The sequence below is a fragment of the Onychostruthus taczanowskii genome, unplaced genomic scaffold (assembly GCF_017590055.1).
Source record: "Onychostruthus taczanowskii isolate IOZ18803 unplaced genomic scaffold, ASM1759005v1 scaffold1, whole genome shotgun sequence".
Classification (NCBI taxonomy): Eukaryota; Metazoa; Chordata; class Aves; order Passeriformes; family Passeridae; genus Onychostruthus; species Onychostruthus taczanowskii.
The window spans coordinates 18,195,185-18,223,049 of record NW_024496525.1 but is presented as its reverse complement, the minus strand read 5'-3'; the positions used below and the strand labels follow the sequence as shown (position 1 = coordinate 18,223,049).

The window sequence follows — 27,865 nt, the reverse complement described above, 5'->3', positions numbered from 1 at the left end:
TTAACAGTGGGAAATGTGTATCCACTCCAAGTGCTCTCACTATTCCCGCAGACCTCTTTGTGCTTGGTGTACAGTCGTGGTGTTTATCCAGGTGTGTGTTCTCCCTTGTGTCAATTATTTTTCAATAATGTATATTACGTGTAGCATGGCTAAGCAAAAAGAAACACTAACATCTGTATAACAGGAAGCAGTAATTACTTTTTCTATATAAATCAGTTACTTCAGACAGTCTTTTATTTCTAAACCTTCCCACGAAACTGGCGTTGGACTGTTCTCTCGTCGGGAGCCGACATGGAGCCCGCGGGGCCGCGCTGAGGGAGCGCCGGGCCGAGCGGGGCCGCCGTCGCCATGTCGCTGGGCGAGTACGAGCGGCACTGCGACTCCATCAGCTCCGACTTCGGCAACGAGTCCTCGGGCAGGGGCGGCTCCCGCGGCGGCGGCGGCGTGCCCGGCGAGCAGGAGGAGCTGCACTACATCCCCATCCGCACCCTGGGCCGCGGCGCCTTCGGCGAGGCCACCCTGTACCGCCGCACCGAGGTAAGTAGGCGGCCCCGGCGGCGGGAGAAGGGCTCCGCTCCGCCGCCCCCGCCGAGGCGCCCCGGGGCCGCCCCGAGAGGCGCGGGGGCCGCTGCCAGGGGCCGGTGCTTGGAGGCGCCGGTGCCCGACGAGCCGCAGCAGGGCTCGGCCCCTGGCGTGACCGACAGCCCCTGGGTGACACTGACAGCCCCCAGGCTGACATCTCCCGGCACCGCTCCGGGAACAACCCGGATACGAAGTGACAACTCCAGCCCTCAGTGTCCGGGTGCAGGGTCTGGGTTTTGTGACATTTGGGCACTGCCAGTCTCTGGGTCCCCTGAAGTTTGGCAGAGAGATGTGGAAGTTCTTCCGACGTGGTAGACTACTCATTTTTCTGTGTTTTGTTCCAGTTACAGAGGACATGGGGTCATCTCATACAGGTAACTCTCACATGCTCAGCGTTTTGGTGTAATCAGGGGAGGCTGGATGAGAAGCCAGTCCTCCTGTTGCTCCCAGCTCGTTTAATACCATCCAGTTCAATTGCAGTTGTGGTTTTAGTGGCTGTCAAGGAAAAATGCTTGATTTAGTTCCAAAGGAAAGTTCTTCAGTTTTTTTCTGGCCACCTTGAGATGTCATGGCTTGCACAGGTGTAAGTGAACGCTGTTCACTTGAGAGATCACTTGTAGCATGGCTGACAACGTGTGTGGGCCTAAGAAGGGCAAACTAAATCTAAATTCATTCTGGTTTCCTTATTGGTTTGTTTTAGAGGGTTTGTTTTGTTTTGTTTTTTCTTTAGGCTTTTTCCTTTGAATATTTGTAATAGCTTTTGGTCTTGTACAATATCCTACAGTTACAGCACTAAAAATACAACATTCTCCCTTTGTTGAACGAGTATGTTTAGTCTTTATTGAAAAAAAAAACAAACTCTGTGTCTTTCCCTTGGTTTGGTGTTTTGGTTTTGGCTTTTTTCCCCCAGTGAGTGTTGGCTAGCTAGCAAGATAGCTTCAGGCCATCATTATTTCTAATGACAAACTACAAACCTCAAAATTTAAGTTGTGAAGATTATTTGTCTGAAATCTGTAAGAGACAGGAAAGTCTTTTACTTTTCCTGATATTTTAATTCCCTGCTATAAAGGCACACACTGTTCTATTCATAAGAGTGTGTTTTTAATTGAAAGTTGTTTTTGTGTTTCAGGATGACTCACTTGTAGTGTGGAAAGAGGTGGACCTGACCCGGCTCTCAGAAAAGGAGCGTCGTGATGCTTTGAACGAAATCGTTATCCTGGCCCTGTTGCAGCATGAGAACATCATTGCATACTACAATCACTTCATGGATAACACCACGCTCCTGATTGAGCTGGAGTACTGTAATGGTGAGATCCCTACTCCCGTTTATGAACAGGTAGCTGCCCTGTGGCTGGGTCAGCCCCCTGCAGAACCTGCAGCGAGTGTTTCTGGCGTGTTGTCTGGAGGGCAAAGGAGTGGCGGTGAATTCTGCTGCATAGCTCCTGGGGAAGAGGCTGAGAATCCTTCTGATTTGTGTCTCAGGTGCTAGAAAAAGAAGCCCAGTAGTTAGGGGAGGCAGTCTATACAGTTAATGATTCCTTGAGTTTTCTGAATGGCTGGTGCACTGAAAGGAGTGGATTATTGGAGATAAACACTTCCAGTGCACCTTGCTGTGTTCTTTTAGGAGGGCAGTGGGAAAAGACCGGGAGACTGCCTGGGCATCTCTACCAGTACAGAGCAGGGCTGTTTTTTCAGTACTTAAATAGGTTTATAATTTGGCAATTATAAATCAAAGCTTAAAAATCTTGTGGTACACTGCAGTCAGAACTTTCTTCCTGCTTTCTGCTTTGAACTTTTACACTTACTATTAAAAAAACCCAAACAACAAACCTGGTCCTTCTGGTGGTGGAGAAAGTTTTAAAATTCTGTCCAAGAGTAGCTCAGATGGTGGTGTTTGGAGTTGGCAGGGAAAGCAGTCCTAGCTCGGATGGAGCGATAGAAGGATTGGCAATGAGGTTGTGACTAGTAGCTGCTCTTAGATGGCAGGAAGAGGAGCCCTTACACTGCTGGAACAGGATATGTGCCTGGAACTGCAGTGTGGCTCCTGTTTGGGTGAGTGGGACAGCTCCCCAGGTGAAGTATCTGGTGTTTGTACAGGGCTTGTGTTAAGCCTTGGCTCATCCGTAGAAACATTTTTTGCTGGAAAAAGGTATGGTTGTGTTGTGATCACCTTATACAGCATTGCTTTCACTGGAACAGGTTGGAAAGCACAACAGAGTTGTGTGAGGTCTTTTAGAAGGGTGTCAGACACCCTGGCTGGCAGCTTGGCCAACGCTGGTTTTTCTTCTCTGCTTTTTGTTCTTGTGGAGGGTGGAGTCCAGTGCAAGCATAGGGGAATGTTAGCTCTTTGAGGCACCTTTTATTTTAGGGGCTCTCTCTCTGGGTCAATTGCTTACTTGTCCTGAAAAGAGTGCATGCTTGAGGCCATGATAAATTTGTTGGAGGGCATAGAGAAAAGCTGTGTAGTATTGATGTCTGTGAACATTTGTAAATGCCTCAGTTGGCTTTGGGATAATAACCAAGAGGTGAGTGTATAGCTGATGTTGCCTGAATGTGTCTGAATGGTAGAGAACAAGGGACATGAGAAAGAGGAAGTCTTGTTTGGACTTCCATGTAGTGGTTGTGCCAATGCAGAAATAGTTGTTTCTTTGGCTTTTTTTTTTTTTTTTTTTTTTTTTTACAGTGTACGAGGCCAGGATAATTCGTGAGTAATTTTTAAAGTAAGGCTGGACTAGTCACTGTCAGGCACTTCTCTGAATCCAAAGGTTTTAATGTTTAATTGGCTTGTCTCTCCTGAAGAGCTAGAAAAGAATTTCAAACTTCAGTTAATGTTACCCCCGTTTTACAGAGGAGAAAGCCAAGATTTATTTACCTTTAGTTCCTTGTGTATATGATGGTACTGTAAGATTGGATTTACCATGGGATAACATCAGTGAATATAAATTATTTACATTTGGGAAGAAATATCCTATAAAATACAGTAATTGAAGAGACAGTAACCTACATTGGAAGGTTAGATGTGAGTAGATGAAACAAATACAAAATTAATTTGGTTTTTGTATGTGTGCATAGAGGTATTGATTATATGAGTCAAGAGCTAACTTGTCTCCTTGTGTAGGATTTTGGCAATGTAGTACCTATCATGCTGCTCTTTGGTTCAGAAAAGCTGCAAAAGAGATGGGAACAAAAAAGAGAGATGCAAAACACAATTGGCTAAAAACCTGCGGTTTGAATGGTTGGAAAAGACATTCATAAGAAGAGGCAGAAGTGAATACTTTTAAATTGTGAATATGAGGAATAGTTTGTAGCTAATTTGTGAATGTGAACATAAGGCAGAAAAAATAAATATTGAGAAGTTATGGCAAGGCTGAATGAGAATAAATCAAGTGAAGGAAATCTTAATTAGAAAAGTCTTCCTAACCCGGAAGTCTGAATTAAGTCCTTCAAGTAGACAAAGGAGTTTATCACTTGACAGACCCACAGAAATCATGCAGCCAAAAGCTGTCTTGCACCATGGGAATGGTCCTGGTGATCCATTACCGTTATGACATAATACATGATAATTGGGGATTGGAGTAGCAAGAGGTGGTGATCAGAATTTTTGGATTTACTGTTTGAGTACTGATCTGACAGGGAGTTTCTCTACCTGCAGCCCTCAGCATCATTTCTTTTAGTTCTCCTTGATGTTCAGTCTGCTCTCTTGAAGCCATGGGGTGCACAAAGATTTCTGCTAATTTCAGGCTTCTGTTAATGGTACTGTTGTTGTCAGTGCTTTGTGAATTCTGCACCAGTGTATTTGGCAGGGCAGAAAAAGGAGAGGCCAGTCCAGAGGGTGTAGGTAGGGAAAGACAGTAAATTGTGCTTTCAGGGACTACTCTGACTTAAAAATTGTTTTCTTTCTCTTTTTTAATGTATTATTTGTATATATAATGCTGAACAGGAAAATCTCACATTATTTGGTGTACAGCTCATACATGTTTATATATCCCAAGAAACACTTAATAAATAAATAAAAAAGTAGGGACTGCTGGCTGAGCTTAGTGATTTGGTTTTCAGAGAGTATTAAAGGGTGGTGTTAGAGAATTGTCTCTGCTTAGACTTAAATACACCACTGAAGTTCTTAGATGGAAGAAGAACCTAATTTTGTGAGTGCCTGACGAGTTTAAGTGAAGAATGCTGTGAGGGAGCTGTAATGATTGATCAGATCTCTTAGGGGTTTGAGTATTCCCAGCAGCACTTGAGCAGAGTAACTGCTGCCATTAACTAAGATGAACATCTCTCTCTTTCTCACTCACTTATGATTACAGGAGGGAACCTCTACGATAAGATTCTGCGACAGAAAGACAAGTTGTTTGAAGAAGAGGTAATCTGGGGTGGTTTGAGGGAGCAGTGGGGCTGGCCTAAGGTTCTGGTGATCTGTAGGATTATTTAAGTATTTCTTCAAATTTTTTTCTTTGTGATGGTGGGGGATTTCTGTGTTTTTCTGGAGACTGGTATCCTCCTCGTTCAATATTGCAAGCATTTATGGACTATCTGAAACTTATTTTCCTTTTAAACTGTCCATAATTCCTAGCAGTGTATAATTCCAAGGGAGGAATAATGAAAGAGAACTGGCTTTCTTCACCTTATCATCTTGGCAAACATTTAACTTTTAAACCTCTTTCTGTGTTTCTTCCTAGTGGGCCCTCTATTTCCCTTCTTAATAATTTTGTAGGGGTTTTTTTCCAAATAATTTCCTTGAATCTGTCTTACTCTTCTAATTTTCTGTCTTTATTTTATTTAAACTTACTTTTTGCTGTCTGCTTTCACTGCATGCCAAGCTGATTAATGATTATACTTACTTGTCTTATATAGTGACTTCTAAGGCTTTCTGGCTCATGGAGAGTATTTAATGGTTCCAATTCATATTTTGGAGAGCACAAGTGTAGATGTTTCCCAAGTGGTCATTAGTTGTCATTCTGAAGTCTTTTCATTGTTGAATCTGTAATGCTTGTCAGGACAGACACTATGAATGGAAGTAGAACAATCTACCATTTTGAAATATCTCTTTTAGAGATTTCCAAACCAGGAAATTTAAAAATTTTGATACTCCTGAAAGAGCATCTAAATGGCATGGCCAGGCCCCCTTGCTGTGCTTCAGTGTGACAGAGACGTGTAGTTTTGTGGTTTTAAAATTTTTTTCAAGCCTCACATTATGCTTATATTCCTACCTATGCAGATGGTGGTTTGGTATCTCTTTCAAATTGCATCAGCTGTGAGCTGCATTCATCGAGCTGGAATTCTTCACAGGTAAGGGTGGCATGCAGAAAGCTGAGGTTACAGTTCTTGGGGGTGGATGAAGAAATTCTTTGTTTCTTTGAAGCAAACACCAAGCTTCTCTCCACAATGTAATAGGATCTCCTAGATGTTAAGAATCCATTTTTTATTGGGCTAGAAACTGTCTTGTGATAAATGTGCAGGAAATCTCATATTTGAAATTGGAACTGCAGCTATGTGAACAAAGAGTTTATCCACATAGGAAGGAAGTAAATTTGCCCTTTATTGCGATAGCACATAAATTATGTTTGTTAAAGTGGGTAGGAAGAGCATTTACCACAGGCCAAAGGTGCTTCTGACCTGTTCCACAGTTAATAGCTGCAAGCCAATGTGTACATAATTCTGTAATTCTGGAGGCTAATGGTGATGAAGACTCTGCATTTGTCCATTGCTCTAATATAACCCATGTGAAGATTTGTCCTGCATTTGTCTGAATCTTATTTCTTTGGCCTGTTACTTAAGGAGCTAGTACAGTCTGTTAGTTTGCAGTGGTAATTTTGACAGCTATTCTGAGATTTTAGTGTGTAGCTAATTACCTTTTCCTATTGCCCTTTTCTGTTTGGGAGCAGTAAATTTCATGTCTTATGTGTGTTTCAAGGAGACCGTGATGTTCTGGGGAGTATGCACATGTAGACAGCCTCTTCCAGCACAGTTGGACCAGGTGCTGCACTAGCTTAGGGGCATAGCTGTGTGAGGATGTTTTCTGTAGGATGGCGTCCTGGCTGCTGCCATTCTGAATCTTTAGTAATTGGTGAGCTTTGCTAATGAGGGGTTGGTAGCCTACAGTCAGCAAAGCAGTGCCTAAGTTTTTGGCCTGAAGCAGATGCCACGTCTGTCCTGCTTTGTAGTGATTTCCTGCTTGCCACCTCTGAACGTGTGTGGCCCCAAATCCTTCCATAATAACAAATTGAACAATTATTTAAATGTTTGCAGTGATTTCCTTCTGCTGCAGACACTGTGAGAGTGACCCAGGACTTTGCGATGCCCCAAGTGGATGAATGCAAAGTGCTGCTTTACTTGATGTTTTCCTGATCTACACTGGGAAGTTGTTGATGGTACGTTAGGAAAAGTGGGTGTTGAGAAGTGTTGGCCACGAAAAGCATATCATGCTGCGGGGGCTTCTTCTCTATTTCCAGCCCCTTGTGTTGATCTGTGAAACTACACACAGATTACTCTGTCTGAGAGTGTTTTCTATCAGTTTTGGAGTTGACTTTTTGTGGCCATCAGCCTTTCAATCTCTTGGGCATAGTACATAGAATCATGGTATCATTAAGGTTGAAAAGACCTCCAAGATCTCAAGAGTCCAGCTGAACACCACCATGTCAACTAAACCATAGCACTAAGTGCCATGTCTAGTTGTTTCTTGAACACTTCCAGAGATGGTGGTTCTACCACTTCCCTGGACAGCCCCTTCCAATGCTTAACAACCCTTTCAGTGAAGAAATTCTTCTGATATCTGACCTGAACCTCCCCTGGTGTGTCCTGAGGCAATTTCCTCTTGTGACAACTGTCACCAGTTACCTTGGAAGTGAGACTGACCCCCATCTTGCTGCAACCTCCTTTCAGGCAGTGGTAGAGAGTGAAAAGGTCTCCCCTGAGCCTTTTCTCCAGGCTCCCTCAGTCACTTCTCATCAGACTTGTGCTCCAGACCCTTCATCAGCCGTGTTGCCGTTCTCTGGGCACGCTCCAGCCCCTCAATGTCTTTCGTGCAGTGAGGGGCCCAGAACTGGACTTGAAGTGTGGCCTCGCCATTGCTGAGTATAGGGGAACAATCCCTGCCCTGGTCCTGCTGGACATGCTGCTTCTGATCCAGGCCATGATGCCACTGGCCTTCTTGGTGACCTGGGCACACAGTGGCTCCCGTTCAGCTGCTGTTGACCAGCATCCCCAGGTCCTTTTCTGCTGGGCAGCTTTCGAGCCATTCTGCCCCCAGCCTGTAGCACTGCAGGGGTTGTTGGGGCCCAAGTGCAGGACCCAGCATTTCACCTTACTGAACCTCTACAACTGGCCTCAGCCCATCAATCTAGCCTGTCTAGATCCCACTGTAGAGCCTACCCTACCATCCATCCCATCTGCACTCCTGTCCAGCTTGGTGTTGTCTGCAAACTGACTGAAGGTGCGCTCAGTCCCCTCGTCCAAAATATTGATAAAGATATTAAGCAGGACCAGCCCCCACTGAGCCCTGGGGAACCCCACTGGTTACTGACTGACAGCTGGATGTGGCACCCCTCAGCCACCACGCTCTGTGCCCGGCCACCCAGGCAATTTTTAGCCCAGCAAAGAGTGCACTTACACAAGCCATGGGCTGCCAGCTTCTCCAACAGCCTGCTCCTGCATCTCTAAAATTTCCTTCCTAAAGTATGTCCAGCCTTCCTAGACCCCTTTGTTTTTAAGAGCAGTTTCCCAGCGGTCTGTCTGAACCAGTGTCCTGAAAAGACCAAAGTCTGCCCTCCAGAACTCCAAGGTGTGGAGGTTTTGTTGACCTCCTTCCTTATTTCACCAAGAATTGAAAACTGTCATTTTGTGGTCACTACCTAGGATGGCCTCCAGCCATCACATCTCCCACCAGCCCTTCTCTGTTCAGAAACAGCAGGCGCTGCCCCCGTAGGCTTTCCAACCAGATGTGTCAGGAAGTTATCTCTACACCCTCCAGGAACCTCCTAGACTGCCTCCTCTCTGCTGTGCTGAGTTTCCAGCAGACATGCAGCAGGGTAAAATCTCCCACAAAAACTGATGATCATGAAACATCAGCCAGGTGCTTGTGGAATCTCATCTGGCTCTTCATCCTGGTTGGGTGATCCTCCCCCTGCTTCTCACCCACAGGCACCGAGCCATATCGTCCCTGACCCTGGGCTCTATGCAGTCCCTAATGTAACACTCCCTCACGTTCAGAGCCACCCCACTGCCTGTCCTTGCTGGCCTGTCCCTTGTGAAGGGCTGCACTGCAGCTCTCCAGTGATGCAAGTCCCCCCAGCACATTTCCATGATGTCAGCTGTGTCACAGCTTTCCTGCTGCACAGTGGCTTCCAGGTCCTCCTGTTTGTTACCCACTCTGTGTGCGTTGGTGCAGATGCACTTCACCTGGGCTATGGATTTCATCCCAGCACTGGCATGCAGCCACAGGCTCCTGTCTAACCAGCCTGCTCTTACCTCCTCCCTTCAAACCTAGACTAAAGCCTTCTCAGTCAGCCCAGCCAACTCATGGGCTAGAATCCTCTGTCATGTTATAAAGAGTTCTTCTTGAGGGATAAGGACATTATGCTTAAGTTCTAGAGTGGCATCTGTTTCACACCCTCCACGTATGTGTTTATATTTGCATATATACATATTCATATTTACACTTATGTTTTTAGTGAGCTCAGCGTCTCCTGGCTTGGGTCTATTTATAAAACTAGCAAAAATAAGACCTGCTCAATGACCTTCATTCATATGAGAAGAAACTGAGAGAGGGAAAAGAACCTTTTGCATAGATGTCTGAGCCTGAGCTTTTGCAACTGTGTTGTGTTTGTGTGGGGAATGTGATAAAACATGGATAACTGCAGCTACTGCCCTGGTACTTGGAGCAAAATTGCCTTTGGAGAACTTTGTGTATGTGTGTGTGACAGAGTGCTGGCAGAGTAGCAAGTAGCTCATTTTGGGGGAAAAGTATAGTAGTCTGTGGAAAACTGTGAAATCTGTAAGTGTATTTGAGTGTTTGAATTTCTTTTTCTCATTTCAGAGACATAAAGACATTAAACATCTTTCTAACAAAGGCAAACCTGATTAAATTGGGAGACTATGGCTTGGCAAAGAAGCTGAACTCTGAGTACTCTATGGCTGAGACTGTGAGTATCTGCCATCTTTGTGTGCAAACTGAGATGAGTTTTTCTTTCATCTCTGCATGCCTTGCAGAAGAGCAGGGACATTCTTGCTGCTCGTTTTCTGTTACTTTCCTTTCCCTCACCCCTCAATTTCCCGCAGTGTTATGGTGTCATAGAATTACGGTTGGAAAAGCCCTCTAAGATCATTGAGTCCAAGTGTTAACCCAGCACTGCTGTGTTCATCACTAAACCATGTCCCCAATTGCTGCATCCACAGGTTTTTCTGAACACTTCCAGAGATGGTGACTCAACTACTTTTTTGGGCATCTTGTTCCAATGCCTGACCCTTTCAGTGAAGAATTTTTTCCTAGTATTTTATGTGAACCTTCTCTGGTGCAGCCTGGGGCCATTTCTTCTTGACCTGTCGCTTATACTTGGAGACTGACCCCACCTCGCTACAACTTTACTTCCTAACTTTGTCTCACTAACTTTGCCATATTTGCTGATGTGTTGCAGCCTACAGTTATCCTTGCTCCTAGGTTACCTTTCAGAGGTCTGTCTCTCTGGAAAGCAGCAGCAGACTAAAGATAGGTGCCACTATGGGAATAGAATTGTACCAGAGCTAGTGTAGCCATGCTAGAGAGCACTGCTCTTCTTTCCCCTAGGCGTGGTACTTTTAAAGGTGAATCTGTGTAACTCTAAGGCAGTGCTAGCTGAAGGGCAGAGACAACATTATAGTCACATCAGAACAATGCTCTCCCTCTGGGCTAGTTAAGGCCAGCTTCACAAATTACATTAATTTTGTCATGCTGCTGTGCTAACAGGTAAATTTTGCCTCAGGTGGATCTGAGATAGCTTGGATGTGTGTGCCTGACATTGCACTGTGCCATAGGCATGTCTCAAATATCTTTAATATTCAGGCTCTGAACTGGATTGCGAAGAAGCAAGAAAGGCACTTGTGTTTCTTATGGTAACCAGATGTATGGTTTATTGGTAATGTTCCTGAAGGGGGACAAAGCTTTGTAGGAGAGATTAATTCTACCAGAAGGCTGTCAAGCTTGGCCTTGTTCCAGACCCTGACAGAAAGCATTTTTGCAGCCAGTTATGACACAGGGTAAGCTGTATTGCAGGCACCTAAAAGGTTCAGCTTGGATTTCTCAGCTCCATTAATTTCTTGGGGAGTGTTAGGCTTGGAAAGGGAGATATTGTCTGAGGTTCCTGTCTGCTACAGCCTTTATTATAGTTTGGGACACAATCCAGCTCGCACTTCCTCTTACCAGCCTGTATCATTCAATTTAATGCCAGGCATTGGTGTTCTGTTAGGATGTGTAGTTAAATACTTGCCAGTCCCCTTCCAGAACATGAGCACTATTGTGCAGTTCTACTGTAAGTGGGAACTCAAGGCTACTGCATAAAGCCTTCACTAGGCTGGGTTGCAGTAGAGCCACTTCTATTTTGTCACACTTTCATATCCTTCCGACTTTCAGAGGCAATTCAGTCTGTGCTGTGAATTTCCAGGTTTGTTTTTGCCTGTGTTGTCTATATTCATCTATACCTACTAGACCTGCAAACCTTGTTTTTTCCCTTTTTTGCATATGAAAAATTTTGAACTACACACCTTCAACCATATTTTGATTTTTATATGCTGGCTATGCTCTGGTCTAGTTGCTCAATTTGTAACCTAATGACCAGTGGCAGACTGGAAGTAATTTTTTGGGAAATGAGTGCAAAACATGTTATTATCAGTATTTGTAATTGTAGCAGTCAAATTGTGATTTTGTAGAATGTTCACATCTTTCTTACTAAACACTGATTTCTTAATTTATCATTTTCATTACCAAAGAAGATACAGAAAATACATCTGTCTTACAGAAAGCTTATATTATCCTTTGCTTAAAAAAGGTTTTGTTGCAGTGTCCTAGTTCTCTGTGTGATACTCAGAATCCGGGGCTTCTGAACCTTCCCGTGGCTGGGACTCTGTACCTCTGTGGCGGCCACGCTCTGTGACAGGAAATGGGAGGGACATGGCAGACTCTCAGTGTGCCCATTAGGTATCCAGTGTACTTGCAGAGCCTCATGAAGGGCAGGCTTTGTAAAGGTCCTTGGAGCTTTGCTGAGAGAGTTGAAAAGAGGTCATCTAAAAATATTTCTCCTTTTTCTAAATTCTCTCTTACTTTGTTTTGCTGTCTAGTTTTTTTCTAAGGAGTGAACTCCATTCATCTGGAAGCTTCATTCTTACATCTTTTAACACGTTTGTTCTGTGTCTCCTTGTTGTGACTTTGAGCTAAGTCACTACTTCTGCAGTACCTGGGAGACCTTTGTATTTATGTGCAGGGGTTTGGATTTTTGTGTGGTGGGGTGTTTGTTCTACACAAAACAATTGTTCAGGAAAGTCCACTTCTGAAGTGAAAGCCTTTTGGGCGGGACTCAAGCCAGCTTTCTACGTACTGACCCAAAAGGAACCCTTCTTTTTGTTTGAGACAGAGCAGCCTTTGTCCTGGCACTATCTTGTGATCAGACCCAGCTCCATAGCTAAGGTCTGGCATCTGTATTTGGAAGCTTTGCTAGATGCTTTTTTCTTCAGCCTCATGTGATGGTTTCCATATGCCTGGTCGGTATATAAGGCTCTGATTACCCCTAAATGGTGTATATTTAAGGGAAGGGAAAGTCCTTGCTGTTTTTCTGTGACTATTACTTTAGTGAGAAGTCTGTACCACATCAGGCACATGAGAAGAGAGGTGTCTAGGATCTTTCAGGAAGCTCAGGGCCAGACAGGTTTGTGGATGACAGGAGAAAAAGTGTGCTTATTGTTCCTATCCCTCCAGCACATTAGGGAGGTGTATCACTTCAGTGCTGTGTCTAGCTCTGTCTTGTCTCAGCAGAATGGATACAGAGTTCCTGAACTGAAAGCTGCTGGACAATTTCTGATTTTCAATTTTTTTTTTTCCCTAGCTGGTGGGAACTCCATATTACATGTCCCCAGAACTCTGCCAGGGTGTGAAATACAACTTCAAATCAGATATTTGGGCTGTGGGCTGTGTCATCTTTGAGCTGCTTACTCTGAAGAGGACTTTTGATGCTACTGTAAGTCTGCAAACCAAAATGGACTGAATAACCTTATTTTTTATTGTCCTAAGATTCACACTCAGTTCATAGCTTTCATCAGTCATGTTTTTCCTTCATTGTTGTTTAAATCCACTAATTAAAAGAACAGCGCCCTGAGAGTGACAGCTATAGCCAGAGAAAACGTCTGCATGATTCCCCTTACCCTTTGTGCCAATTTCCCTTCTGCCTTCATACAGCAGCCTCCCTGGCTTCTGCCAAACCAGCCTTGTCTGCAGCCCATGTTTACTAGATGCAGAATAATAACTGTGCTAATTTGTATCATGGTTGTGAACAAAGTATCCTTTTCACTAGGAAGAGGAGGTTTGTGACTGTGTAGTCTTTTTGCTCTTTTAACATTACTAGCTGTGAATTTTCTGTGTAGAGTTCTGTAGCAAAAGGTTCCAGCCTTCACATTTCATAGGATCTAATTCTGTTACTCCTTCTCAAAACCTGATTGGAAGAAAAGTCTGGTCAAGCTGGCACAGGGGAGGGTGAAAGGAGCATTGCTGGCTGACACATGTGATTTGCTGACTTGTGCCATGTGATGGGAAAAGCTGCTAGTTGTTGTAGGCAAGATTTTTTGTAACCCTGAAAGTGAAGATGTGAAAATACCATCCTTTCCTGGCTTTCTCCAGTGATGGCTCTCGAGTCCCAGCAACTTTGCTGCTGTGCTGTGTTTAATGGCAATGTGCCACATAGGAGATTTCATGCAAAGAGAAGCCTGATCTCCCTGCACTGTTAGAGAATTTGGTGAAAAGCTGGATGCTGCCACTAAGTCCCACCTATCAGAGGTACCATTTCTGCAGGAATTGTTATTGGATTTCTGGAGAACTTTCTAGGCAGGGAAGAAGAGGGGTGTGTCCTGATCAGAGATGGAGGAAGAAAATACTGGTGGCCTATAGCATCTCTCCCCTTTGGACACATTGTCCAGTTTGGTCCCATTATGACTGATTTCTGGTTTCTGCCTAGAATCCCTTGAACCTTTGTGTGAAGATTGTACAGGGAAATCGTGCCATGGAGGTTGATTCCACTGTCTACTCCTGGGAGCTGATCGAGATGGTGAACTCCTGCCTTGACCAGGTTGGTGAAATACTTTCTAACTTTCAGATACCCATTCCCAGCTGTCTCAGCCATGGAATTAAGGGGTGAAGGGGAATGACCTGCCTGTTTCAGTATGTGAGCTGTTGATGCAGGGTAATTTTTGTGAGGCTTGAGGCATCACTAAGATTGGGCTTTTTCTGGTCTTCTGAAAGCTGTGTCTCAGTCCTGCAGGCTCTGGAGGTGTGCTGGGTTTACTCTGATCACAAGTATTTAATGGGCTGGCAGAAGCAATTAGTTTTTAATTCAGTGCTGTGAAGGTAGGAGCATCATCTCAGTACAGTCTCTTAGGGTTCTGGTTTTCTGTAGGGAATTAATTTATTGAAAGCAAAGATAGTATTAATACCTTTGGGGCATGCAAGTCCCTCCTACACATCTGTAGTATCTATCCCTACTCATTCTAAATGTTTGAATTAATTCCTTTCCCTTCTGAAGGGAGTCAAGGAAGGAAGTCCATGCAGGCTTGAATGAGGTCTTCTGGCCCAAGATTTTGTTGTAGATAATGAGTATTTCCCAGAGAGTTACTTGTTGCTTCCTTCTTTCAGGACCCAGAAAAGAGACCCACTGCAGATGAATTGCTTGAACATCCCCTTCTCAGCAAGCGCAGGAGGTAATCAGATGGTCTTGCCTGAAAACCTAGATAGCTGACAGGGAAAATGGGGATTTGTGCAGACTGGTGGTGTTTATGCTTTCATAGCAACCTCCTTAAGTGAAATTTAGACTGCTGTGAGGCAGATATTTAAGTAATTTATTTTCTTTAAAGGAAAAGTGCATTTTTGCAGTCTAGTCTTCTGATCTGATGTTCTGTTGGTGCATGGGAAAGATCTCTGCATCCTTAGGAGCTGTTGTATAGAGAACCTTGAGGTATTCCGTTCTGAGACTCTTTGAGGAATGCTTCTTTTTACTCTTCAAATTTCTGTGAATGAAGAGTCACAGAGATCCTCTTGCAGTCCTTGGAAAAAGCCATTTTGAATATATATATTCAAAATATATGGATCATTCAGTATAGAGATCCCCACTTTTTCTTTTTGTTGCCTCCCTCTTCAGGAGAGACTTGCATTGAAAGTGGCCCATGTTAGCTTAGTTTGACCATCAGCCTGCACACACTATCTTGTTATGAAAGGTGGACAGTAATTCTGGGCTGTTTTTATTCCACATTTGTTTATTTGGGAACAGCAGACTTAGTCCTTTATAGCAATACTCTTTTGCTTGGCGATCAGCAGAGTTTGAGTTTTATCTCGCTATAGGTATTGGTAAAAGCCAAAATCCTGATAATATTTAGCCTTTTAAGGTTATTCTTGTGCAATATGGGTATTGGTTGGCTGCATTTTCATGCAGACATAGTTTGTTGTCCTCAGCTCTTCTAGAAGTTAGCTGTGAGGTACATTACTTCTGCCCTATTTACTGTGTATTGCTGTGAACTGGTAAACAGCTGCCATGCTTCCTCCAAGAGGCAGCAGCATTTTATTGGAAAGGAAAACAGTCTGTGTGTGCTGCTTGTCAGTAAATTGCATAGAGCAATGTTGCTGTTTCCTAAAATCCTTTTTCTCCCTTGGCAGAGAGATGGAAGAGAAAGTGACGTTGCTTAATGGGCCAAATAAGCGACCAAGGTAATTATTTAGACATGTGTTTGAAAGGAAGTATGGAGAGAACAGCTCCCCAGAGAGGAACTGAGAGTGTTAGCCTGTGACAACCTAATGGAATAGTGTAGTTTAGAAGATCCCTAAATGGTAGAAGTTTGACACAGCTTATTGTCCTGTGTTTTACTCTGCCTTTTATATCCTACTTACTTGTATGGCTGGAGCTGCCCCATCCAGATCTAATCTGTCATACTGAGGATGTAATCTTTACAGCCTACATATTTGAGTTGTAATGTAGATCTCTCCTTTCACACAGGTTCCCTTCAGCTGGAGGAATATGACTGTCTGTGTGATGAATATTACATTAATATAAATATCTTCTATAAAACTTGATATAGCAGAGCTTCAGCACAGTTCCCAGCAAGCCTGTAAACAGGGTTGCTCTGTGAAGCAGTTAGCTTCTGTGACAGGTATAGCTGGTTGTCTATTATTTATCAGATAGAATTTGACCATTTTTTCCTCCTAAATTTGGAAGTACTAATTCTATCTGAGCATCTTAGGTGAAGTTGTCCCAGTTCATGGGCTGTTCACAGTTTGCTGGAAGAACAGTTTTTGAAAATAAAAACCATGAATGGTTGTGAAGAGGAAACTGCTAGACAACAGCAGGAAAATGGGTGATGACAGGGAATGCAAACTCATGAAAGCACGTGTGTTTTGTGGGGGGTGTCTTGTGCAGGTCAAGTACCATGAACGAGGCTCCCATTGCTGTGGTGACTTCACGCACTAGTGAGGTGTATGTTTGGGGTGGTGGTAAGTCCACCCCCCAGAAGCTGGATGCCATCAAGAGTGGCTGCAGTGCGCGCCAGGTGTGTGCTGGTAACACTCACTTCGCTGTGGTGACGGTGGAGAAGGAGCTCTACACCTGGGTGGTAAGTGAGACAAGCTGCAGGAGGGGGGTGAGAGTGGGAAAGGGGGGTTCACATCTACTGCTGACTGTTCATGAGCCTGTTTGAATCAGATGGGCAGGAAGCTTGGGAAGGGAGGATTCTGACTGCAGTGGACACTGTGGCCATCTGATTTGGGGCTGACACAAATCTCCCAAGGCAAGTGTGTTTCTGGGAGACATTTTTCATTGTGACAGAAAGTGTCTTGGAGACTTGTTGTGCACTTGAGGTTTGTAGATGGTGGTCTTGTAGGCCCAAACACTGAGTCAAACATCTCTTCATTCCTTTCCTGACTACTTAGACATGCAATGGAGACTTAGTGATTCTCTGTTTTTATATTTTTGAGGAGGTGTTTCAAGATCAGAATGGGTGGGATGAGTGGCCTTTTTGTAATACAGTTGTCATCTGCAAGGCAACTTTCATCTGAAAGCTGAGGGATCTCATGCTAAACAGCTGTGCTTTTTTTGATGAGTGGAAATTCTGGAATAGTTTAAAGTGAATAAAAAATGTTAGCATATAATGCATTTTAAACAATTGAATTCAGTCTTCTCAGGTTTAGATGACCTGTCTGAGACATGGAGGTGCTCTCCATTTCCAGACTTCCGTCGGTTTTTATATTGATTATACAGAATCTGTTAAAACAGGTTAGAAAATAAGCCAGTAAGAAAGGAAAGAGATCCAAATAGGAGGAGACAAACTTGGAGTAATTTGCTGGATGTTCCTGCCAGAACAACCACTAAAAACTTTCAGCTGGCTATTAATAGTTTTAGTTTCAACACTACTTGTTTTGTATAATTTTCCTGTGTTATTGCTATGTCAGGCCGCGTCAATAACATCTGGTTTGTGTTGTACATTTCTTTGCAGCCTCTAGGATTTAGAAAAGTAGTTCAGAAAGCAGAAGGATTAAGTTCAGTTCTGCAGCAGGGAGCAGGTTCTGTAGTCTGGCAGAAGAGGAAGGAGCAGGGATTCCTCACCAGATGCTGACCTGAGACTGGATCACTCCTTGTTAGCGCATCACTGCCAGAAAAGTCTGTGCTGCCACTGAGATTATTGCCTGCTGTATGCACAGAGATGGCAATCTCTTCCCAAGAGCAGACAGAACATTTTCTCTTGCTCCTTGCAGTCTTCTGTTGTTTGCTTCTGTTGTTCACTGTTAACTATTGATACATCTCTGGGATTGTGGAAATGTAACCTTACCAGGTGTTTCTGTCTTGCAGAATATGCAGGGGGGCACCAAGTTGCACGGGCAGCTGGGACATGGAGACAGAGCTTCCTACCGGCAGCCAAAGCATGTTGAGAAGCTTCAGGGAAAAGCCATTCGCCAGGTGTCCTGTGGAGATGATTTCACAGTGTGCATCACGGGTGAGAGCTGCAACTCCTTTGGCTCAGACTATTAAGGATGTGTAGGCATTGACAAGTCCTGTCACTTTGCTGAGCTGTTGGAGGTGTTTGCCTTCACCATGAGATTAGCAAAGCAGCTTCGTGCACAAAGGAGAAAGCCTTTGAGATGTTACTCATCCCTCAGTTGGGAGGATAGTACCAACGTTATTACATTTGGGGTAGATTGTATCTCAACATTTGAGATAGGTCAACATTATTACACAGAGGAAGATACTGACTCCCAAGAAGGATGGGATTTTGCTAAGGATGTGCTCCTTTTTGGTGATAAAGCTGGGTGTTGACAACAAATGTCAATATTTGTTGTGTCTGTGCAGAGTTTCTGCTTTTACCAGTCCATGTGTTGCCTCCATTCATGCTCACACTAAAGATAGTGAAGCCTGAAGTCGAGAATGTAGATACATTTGAAACTCTCTTTGGACTGTGTGGGAAAAGAATCACCCAGTGATAAAAAAGAATGTGTATCTAGGATTTGCTGTTTAGTTTGGAATGCTTGCCATCTGGTAGCTGTCTCTAGTTCTAACCCTGCTCATACTTTAAAGGATGTGTTAGGTGTGGTGTTATCTATTATAGAAGAATCTGACTCTGCTTTACCCATGGAAATTATTCTCAAAAAGGTAGTTTCAAACTTATTTTCCAGTGCTGAAAAGGCAGAAATTTGACAGAGATAAGCTCAGGTGGTCATTTTGAGGAAGGAGTGACTTAGATGGCCACAGAATCAATTTGTGGGTTATTGTTAGAGAAATTGACAGGTTCAAACAAAGATTTTTTGGCACTGAGGTAGCTACAGGTTGTCATGTAAGATCCATGTTAACATGAACAAGAAAGGACTCTATAGTCTCCTGACATTCTTCTGCACTAAAGAGGATGATTGCAGAAAAGAAGTTGCTCTGACCATGCCCTAAGAGGTTAATATGCAGCCTAGCACGAGCCCTGTGTGCTGACCAAGCTTCTCTTACGTCCTTCAGATGAGGGCCAGGTGTATGCCTTTGGCTCAGACTACTATGGATGCATTGGCGTTGACAAGGCTTATGGCTCTGAAGTGCTTGAGCCCCTGCAGCTGGATTTCTTTCTTACCAATGCTGTGGAGCAGGTCTCATGTGGAGACAACCATGTGGCAGTGCTGACCAGGAACAGAGAAGTCTACACGTGGGGCTGTGGAGAGTATGGTAGGTGGAGCCTCCCTGATCCCTAAAGGCCCTGGGACATGCCTGCTGGAAAGTGGCCTGGTGCAGGTGTGTAATGCAGGGCCTGCGTGAGGGCTGCCTGGTGTAAACCCTGGGGGCAGAAAACATAGTTTCTTTGGGACTTTCCTTCCTTTTAAAAATGGGGAACTGGAGACTGAAGCCTTAGGACTTTACTCTGGAAAGCTCTAAGGTGCCACTTGGCTTCCCAGTGGTTCTGTGAGTGGGGTTGGATTCCCTTGAGGGTTGGTGGGCGATGACAGATGGAGGGGAGCAGGGAGATTCAAATTAGATAGGGAGATTATTTTGGGACTATGGAGAGACAATACCAGTTGTTAGATCTGGGCAGCTGGGGAGGCCGTTTTAACTGCAGTACTTTCATTGATGCAGGACGCTTGGGCTTGGATTCTGAAGAAGATCACTACACCCCTCAGAAGGTAGGGCTGTGACTGCTTCTCAAAATCTGCAAGGACATAAATCCAAATTAATTGCTGTTTAGAAATACTATCTCTCTGAGGCTCAGGTGTTTTTTTCTGAGACATTATAGAATTTTCAAGTGTTTTAACTTTGCTTCCTCCCTTCATTTTGCTTCATTTCTCTCCTAGCAGAGTCATACCTCTCACAAACCAGACAGCATCATAGCTTAGAACTTCATTGCTCTGATTTCCGTGATGAAACTGGAAATGCCAGTTAATGTTGTAGAAATCGTAGTGAGAAATACAAATGGCTTAGCTTGGGTCTGTAGAGGAAACTCACAGCAGTGCAACTACTGCAAGTCTTTGAATGTAATATAATGAGTTAAAGATTAGTTGAAAGTAAAATCCTCTTGAAATACAGTGCTGAGGTAACTGCAGTATTCCAACCCACTGGGGGTTAGAAACAAGTAAGGATGTGCCTGGGAGCCAAAGATATGTGATCACACAGTATCACACCCACATGGCACAGACACAAACCCAGTCCTATCCACCTAACTGGGTTTGGTGTTTGTAGAGCCCATCTGGCCAGGTTGCCTATGCATCATATTTCAGGTTCCTGTGCTGGTCACTGGTGTCTGCCTTGAATATCTGCATTGTGACCAGAGTTTCCATATGCTACAGACTTTATGGTATTGTTACACCTTCATTCAAAGCAACTGTGTTGGCTATTGATAATGTCCAGGTTAGCTGTGCCACTGCTCTACCCTCATATGTTTTCCATGTGCCAGCTTCCGTGTAATAGGTGTTGGGATTTTTATTTTCTTAGGATGTATTTCTTCCACCTAGGTGGATGTTCCGAAGACCTTAAACATTGTGTCCGTTCACTGTGGCTGTGATGGAACTTTCCTGCTTACCCAGACAGGCAAAGTCTTGGCATGTGGACTCAACGAGTTCAACAAGCTGGGCCTGAATCAGTGCACAGCAGGGATAATCAATCATGAGGTAAGTGTGTTTGGATCCCTGGCTCCAGCTCCCAGCAATCAGTACTATATGGGGAAATGGAAGTTCTCTGACAAAGTGTTCAGTAGCTTCGTGGCAGTGCTTTAATTCCAGTCAAGGCAATGGATACTGGGATTGTGGCAAGGGGCAATTTGTTCCTCAGTTTTCTGTTTTGCCCTGTGCGCTTATGTCAGATCTGAGGTAGTGAAACAGAGTGAGCTGCTCTGGTGACTTATTCAGTGATACGGATTCTGACAGTTTTTTATCATACTTCTTTTAGGACTGTCTTTAGGTCCTAAAACCCAGACCTTAGGTCCATTAAACCTAAACTTCAGGTTTAATATTGTGGTCAGACATGAGCTTGCTTGAGTAGGTCTTAGCTGATGAATGTGTGATTTTTTCACTCTGTTTACCCGCATCTTTTGTCAGACATACTGTGAGGTGCCATACGCCACTTCCCTTACTTTGGCCAAGCAGCTGTCCTTCTACAAGATCCGAACCATTTCTCCAGGGAAGACACACACAGCTTCTATTGATGGTGAGAGCCTTGTGCAGTGAGAACTGAATGCTGGCTGCTGAATTACATTACATCAACTTTGCCCTTTTAGCCTGGCCCTTGATACTGGGGGTTTTGCTCTTGGTAGCAAGGTTCATGCCTGCTCCAGGAACTCAGGATTCCTGTTTCTCAACAGTCTTGTTTCCTGGCCAGCTGAAGCAGCAATGTCAGCCTTCCTGTTTTTTCAAAGGGGAGAAAAAAAAAAGTTTTGGTAAGAACCATGCTCTGGGCTAGCAGAGGAATCATTGTGATCAACTTAGGCTATGCCCAAGCGACATCAGTCAGAGAACTGTGAGGTGGCCCAGGCCCCAGCATCAGAAAAGGGAAGCAGTGGGAAAAGAAACTGGGGAAGTGTTTCCAGGCTAAACCCATTCCTTTTGGTTAGCACTGTCCCCTTCCAGCCTGGCTGGCTGCTCAGCAGAGCCATTCCTGTTGCTGCCTGTGCTCTGTCTGCATGGCTGCTTGCAGAGCTGGGCCCTCACTGTGGCTGTCTCCTCCTTCCTCCTGGCAGAGCGAGGCCGCCTGCTGACCTTCGGCTCCAACAAGTGCGGACAGCTTGGTGTTGGGGACTATAAGAAGCACCTGGGAATAAACCTGCTGGGAGGCCCCTTGGGGGGTAAGCAGGTGATCAGGGTTTCTTGTGGAGATGAATTCACCATAGCTGCTACTGACGGTGAGTGGCTCTTTGCCAAGTTGCGGTGGGTTACTTTAAACTTAATCTGCAGAGGGGTTAGTTGGCTCCCACTGATCGTTTCCTTTACCAGTCCTGCAGCACAGCCCTGAAATAAAGAAATCCTCCTGGACTGGGGCTGTCTTGCCCTGTTAATCACCCCCGTGCACCCCCAAGCATTTGCTGCCCCTAAGGCTGCAGAGTACTAACTCAGTGGCTGCCTGTTAGGTTTGTTACTGGTTTGTTCTCCCATTGTCAAAGTGGAGCTGGTGAATTAGATACTTTGGGATGGCAGTTACAGCAGAAAGACTGATCCTTACAGCAATTACAGGCTGAGAAGGAGGGATGGAATTGAGCCCCTGAATTTCTCTCTCTTCAGACAACCATATCTTTGCTTGGGGTAATGGCGGGAACGGGCGTCTGGCAATGACCTCAACTGAGAGAACTCATGGCTCAGATATTTGTACCTCGTGGCCTCGGCCAATATTTGGATCATTGCATCATGTTCCAGACCTGTCATGCCGTGGCTGGCACACCATCATCATTGTTGGTAAGTGTAAATTTAGGATGCAGTTTTGGGATCTTGTTTATGATGATATATTCTTTTGCCAGGAGAGCATAAATTTTGCCTGGGGGAAATGTGGCAAGCTGCTCTGAGCCATAGGCCTGCAACACTGGCTTTATAGGAGTTATCTTGCTTTCTGTGTGGCACTCTAACTGAAAGCATGCTTCTCTCCTTGCAGAAAAGGTGTTGAACTCCAAAACAATACGATCCAACAGCAGTGGCTTGTCTATTGGTACTGGTGAGTAACATGCCCTCAGGAGCTCTGGCTTAAGTCCACTCAGTGGTTGGTTGAGTGGAGGACGTTTGGTCCTGCAGTGCGGGTTCTCTGTGTTTGAAAGGCCTCACAGAAGAGCTCAAAGGGAAGAAATCTAGTTGGTGTCATGCATGAGAAGGGATGGCTGAAACAGAGGAGAAACAACATGGGTGCAGAGAGGCCTTTGTAGTTGAGGAACTTTAATTTGACAAGGAAAAGCTGAGAGGAATTCACTGAAGAGAACATATGAGAAGGGGCTCTAGTTGCTGGAGAGATGGAGTCCAGTTTCTTGGACCTGTGGGAGGGCTGGGGCCAAGAAACTGCAAAAGGCTGCTGCACACAAGCCCTTGTGGAGAGGCCTGCAGGGAAGTGTTAGAAGCTAAACTGCTGAGGCAGATAATGCTAGCATGTACTCTCACATGGCCATACAGTACAAATTTATGCATCTTCTCTGCTCCATCTGGGGTTTGCAACAGGAATAGCAGAGGTGGGAAAAGTATAAAGTTTTCACTTTTGTTTTCTAGTGCCTCAGAGCTGCACAACTGGGGGAGGAGAGGAAGAGGATAATGAACAGGAAGCAGAAACCCCCAATCCCAGTGGAGGCTTTCGGGGAACCATGGAAGCAGATCGTGAGCTGGGGGGCTGGATCAGCACTACAGAAGCTAAGGGAGGCAACAGTGCTGACAGCAGCTCCTGCCCTGGCTGGCTGCGGAAGGTAATGTGGCTTCTCAGAAATGCCTTAAAATGGGGATCTGGGCTGGGAGAACTGGGTGGCCCCTTCCACCTTTGAGGGATACTCTGATAGGTTCTTAAGAGTTGTGTTGCACAGAGCTCTTAAGGCCTTGCTGCCTGTTTAACCACAAGAGGGTGTTGGTGCATCGATTGAGAAGATGAAATGACCTGCAGGAAGTTGGCAGGCCTGAGAGAGCTTCTTTTGTGTATCCAGGAGCTGGAGAATGCTGAATTCATCCCCATGCCTGACAGCCCCTTTCCTCTGAGCATGGCATCTTCAGAGCCTGAAAAGGAGACTCTTCCTTACCAGAAACTTCAAGGACTTAAAGTGGCCTCTGAGGAACCTGTTGGATTAAACAAGCCCAAAACGGAGCCCTGGGTAATGTTATCAAAGTGAATGCTTGGCAAAAAGCTCTTGGGGACCATAAATGGCAATGTTTGAATTATGGGGAGAGCTGAGAAGAGACTGTTAGATAGGCCTAATTCATCTGGATGAGGAAAAGAGGGCTGGTGATAATCAGAGATGATGCTGCAGAGAGAAAAATTCCCAAGGATTTTTTTGGGAACACAAAGCTGATTCTTGGTCAGATTTAAAGTAATGAGCTCAGAAGCCTAGCAGAAAACAGAAATTTAGAAAGCAGAATTTGTTGTGAGATAGGAAGAAGAGCTGATTTAGAAAATCAATTAGAAATTACAACCTGTGAGACTACCTAACTCTAGGAGTTTTCTGTCCCAAGGGAGGCATGGATCCTATGCTTAGGGAAATGGGGGTAAAACTGTATGGATTTTGGTGCTGGGAGGATAGGAACAGCCTTCCCAGGGAAAGGAGGAAGCTAGTGGCTTTGTACAGAGGACAGAAGGAGAAGTATCTTGTTGACCCTAGAAATTTGGCAAGTCAGGGAACAAGCTGGAATAACACTCTGGGCATGTTTTTTTTCCTTGTGGCATATACAGCACTTGGCCTTGCACTCAAATCTGGCCTGACTGGCCTCAAATCTGACTTCCTTCCATGTCTCTGCAGCCTACTTGCCTGAGTCCAGCCTTACCATGTGGTGAAGGGAAGGATGCATCTCCTGGTGCAGGCTGCATGTGCAGTGCTCTGCAAGTGGAGGTGACGCACCTCCGAGGCCTGGTTTTACAGTGTCTGGATGATCAGAAGAAGCTGCAGCAGGAAACCATTCGTCTGAGTGCCCAGCTCCAGCGGTTCTGCAGGAAGATGGAGGAAATGCAGCAGGTAGGAATCCATCATCTGAGTGCATTTCTGTGCTCAGGGCTCACCATGCTCCTGCAGATTGTGGAGGCTGCGCAGAAGAAAGCAGCTCTTAACAGCCACCTCTGTCAGAACAGAATTTGGTGGACTAAGAAAGATGCCTGTTTCTTATAAGCTGCTGATGCAGGCTCTGATAGTAGCAAAACAGGAATGAAGCCAAAAAGAGTTTCCTCTGAGGATGGCCCACTCTTTGAGGGACCTGGGATTTCCCTTTATTTCTCCTGAAATGAGAAGGGATGGGCAGTCATATGTTGCGAAGAGTAACAACAAATGGCTGTGTAGAACACAAGCTGGGCCTTGTGCAGCTTCTAGCTTTTGTGCAGCTAGTCCGGCGCTGTTTGGGTAACTGCTGTGTGTTCTGACAGGTGAAGGTTCATTCCAAAGGAACACAGACAACCAAAGAGGAGATGGAAGTGGATCCAAAACCTGATGTGGATTCAGATTCCTGGTGTCTCCTGGGAACGGACTCGTGCCGCTCCAACCTCTAGTCTCCTGAGCCCACTGGGATCCATCTAACTTCACAGCACACTAACCGAATGCAGAGAGCGGCTTTTCTGGCGTCAGGTCACTCGCGGACAAGGAGCGAGGCCGGAGGCTCCAGAGCAGCACCCATGTACGTTTGATATGAACTAGGAGTGAGTTTGAGAGGGGGAGGGCCCTTGAGCTCTAGGCCAGCTCAGTGATTGAAGCAGCAGCAGCTCCTCTTTGTACCTAATCTGTCAGTTCTGCACGTGAGGCAGAACGGCCCCATTATGGCGATGGCTCCAGTAGCAGCTTGTGGCCCTTTCATTGTTTCACTGTTTCCTGGGAGCTGCCTTTGGGACCCCAGTATTCATCACTGCATCTCTAGACGAGAGGAGGAAACATGTTCTGTACTGAAGCTGGCTGAACCCTAAGACTTGCCACCTTCACTTCAGGGGGGTGAAGGACTAGGATCCTCTCCTCAGCACGTGGTGAGGCCCCGCCAGTGAGGCTGCTTCCCTCTGCTCAGGCGCAGGGGGACCAGCGAATGTATCACTCTGGAGGCAGTGGAGATGTTCCTCTTAGGGAGATCGTAGTAGACAGCACGTCCCTGGCCTCGAGGCACAGCTTCTGGCCGTATGGCTGCGTCCACTGGTCTGTATAGACAGAGTTCGAAGGCTTTATTCTGGGTGCCAAGGGCTTTCCAACTTCCAGGCAATGCACCAAGATGAGTGAATCAGGTGTTTCCTGTTGAAGTAGTGGGGACTGTCTGAGGTTGGATCTGTCGTTCTTGGTTTTCACCTGTCTCCCAACCAGATGCCAAGCATCTGGGCCTCAGACTAAGCTACCCATTTCTTGCTCCAGCTGTTCAACTTGGTTTGGGTGCCAGAGTTTCTGGTTTCTTGGCATAAGCCTGTAGCTGCTCCCTGCTTGGCTTCTCTTCTGCTCAGTCCCTGTGCCTACACTCTGTGTGGGTGTGGGAAAAATCTGTGGTTTTCCACTCAGTGTTCTTATGAAGCTGGAATGCCATTTCCTACCCAGAATAGGTCACTACTGCTGTGGTCTCAGGATGTAGCCTTCCCCAAAGACCGTGAATGATCAAATCTCAGTCCGGAATTCACCTTCTTTCAAGAAGTGAGAAGCTTTCCCAAGAAAATTGGAGATGGGAAGAGGCATGGTCTGATGCTCAAGATTTATTCATTTTCTGTTAGAGAATGAGGCTAATTTTATTCCCCTTAAATTTATTAGCAAATTGACTTTGAAGTAAAGCTTTTGGGATTGGTAGGATCCCTGGGAGCAGCTAGCTTCCCCTGTCTTACTTGGCGCCTCCAAGGAGTCCTGAGTTCCTCTCACCTTTGCTGTGAGAGTGGGGTTGTGATTTCATCAGGCTTAAATGGCATGTTACTAGAATTGATCCCCATCAATGGCATGTTACTAGAATTGCCTTAGGTCTACTGGAGGTGAATATCATATCACCTCTGACAGACTTCTTTTGAGAGACTGTTCTGGGGAATCCAGCATTCCCCATTTGTCTCTAGAGGTGGATGCCAAACCATTTGCTCATAATACAATGCTCCTTAAATACTTCTTTGGTGCCTATTGCTAGTATCTGGGAGCTGAATCAAGTGCTGTCTTCCCAATGCAGTGTCCAGGGCAAGAATTGTTCCAGTGCGCCTGTCCATTGCTACCAGAAGCAGGGCAGGAGGAGAGACCTCCTGGGAGGCGGTGAGAATCAGGTGCCCTGGTACAGCCAGGCTTGATTGCCCTTGTGACTCTGCTCTCCTTTCCCCCACGTGCGTTGGAGCCAGTTCTCAGGTCAGGGTCCCGGCTTGAGGGTCGTTGGTCACGTGCAACAGTGCCTTTGAGGACTGAAAAGTCGAGCCTGAGCCATGTTTAATAAGCAAGCACCAAGCTGATGAGAGTCGCTCTCCTGCAGTGCACTGCTATCCTCATTTCTCAATGCTCTGCAGTTGGGAAGCTAGGTGCACAGACTGGATTCCCCTTGGATCTAGTGGAGGATTAGGGCTCCTGACAGGGGATGCCCTGTGCTCCACAATCTCATATGTGCCTTAGAGGATTCACGCTATCCAGGTTGTGCCTGTTACAGACCACAGATTTCACACCAGCCAGCTATGCAACAAAAAAAGCAGTTTAAAGGTAGCACCTTTGTCTTGGGCTGAAAACGGAAAGACAGGCAGGCAGAAGTGCCTTCGAGCAGTTTCAAACCCTTTTTACTTCTCCCCTTCTTGCAGTGCTAGCTCCATATGTGTTGGTCTCCTGCTAGTATTGCTCCTGAGTTGTTGTAGAGGAACACAACTTAAGCCTGCTCTGACACTCTGGCTGAAAACTAGTTTGTCGTTGTCTTTCTTTGAAAGGTTAAAGGGTGGAGTGGTTTGGAATTTCTGTTTAAATAAATGGTTAAACTCATACTCCTGTGTTTCTACTCCTTTTCTTGTCTTTTTTTTTTTTTTCCAAGAGAGGAAAGGGAAATATGCATACAGTCATCTGGTTTTTTGGCATTCTGGTTTTGATTATTTTCTTTTGCTTATAGAAAGAGGGTGAAAGGGCTTTTAGATTCTTTGCTCTGGTTAAAAAAAAAAAGTCAGTTTCTGTGTCCCTTCATTAAAAGAAACCAACAACAACCAAACAAAACCCCCATTCTTTTCTCATACTGCTACATCTCCTCCTAGTGACGTCAGGAGCTTGTGTGTGTGTGTGTTTATTTCCACAGTTTGAGTGCCAAGTGGGGAAATGAGTAATGGGAAGAGAGGCTTAAAGGGAAGAAGTACCTGTTTTTCTCAGAAGATCTTCACTGATCGTTGAGGCCTACAGAAGGGAGAACATGCCTGACACCCCCTGCTTAGCCAGCTTTCCTGCACGCTGTACCTTAAAGCCTGTCACTTTTATCAGAAATTTTACTAAATTGTGAAATATC

At 45.2% G+C, this 27,865-nt stretch overlaps 1 protein-coding gene across 2 annotated transcripts; it reads left to right on the top strand.

Annotated features, from left to right (window-relative positions):
- Positions 1-283: 283 nt before the first annotated feature.
- Positions 284-27,357, top strand: NEK9 (NIMA related kinase 9). Of its 2 annotated transcripts, XM_041397438.1 has the most exons (23): positions 284-537; positions 927-956; positions 1,712-1,889; positions 4,890-4,945; positions 5,801-5,871; positions 9,617-9,722; positions 12,651-12,782; positions 13,773-13,883; positions 14,447-14,511; positions 15,461-15,511; positions 16,218-16,410; positions 17,643-17,787; positions 18,792-18,992; positions 19,398-19,444; positions 20,270-20,425; positions 20,852-20,960; positions 21,490-21,651; positions 22,028-22,198; positions 22,392-22,451; positions 22,991-23,181; positions 23,413-23,577; positions 24,220-24,432; positions 24,834-27,357. In XM_041397438.1, the coding sequence occupies exons 1-23, from the start codon at positions 349-351 to the stop codon at positions 24,954-24,956; spliced, it is 2,925 nt and encodes a 974-aa protein (XP_041253372.1). In that variant the 5' UTR covers positions 284-348; the 3' UTR covers positions 24,957-27,357. The 2 variants fall into 2 exon arrangements, with proteins under 2 accessions (XP_041253372.1, XP_041253382.1); XM_041397448.1 differs by lacking the exon at positions 927-956.
- The last annotated feature ends 508 nt before the right edge of the window (positions 27,358-27,865 follow it).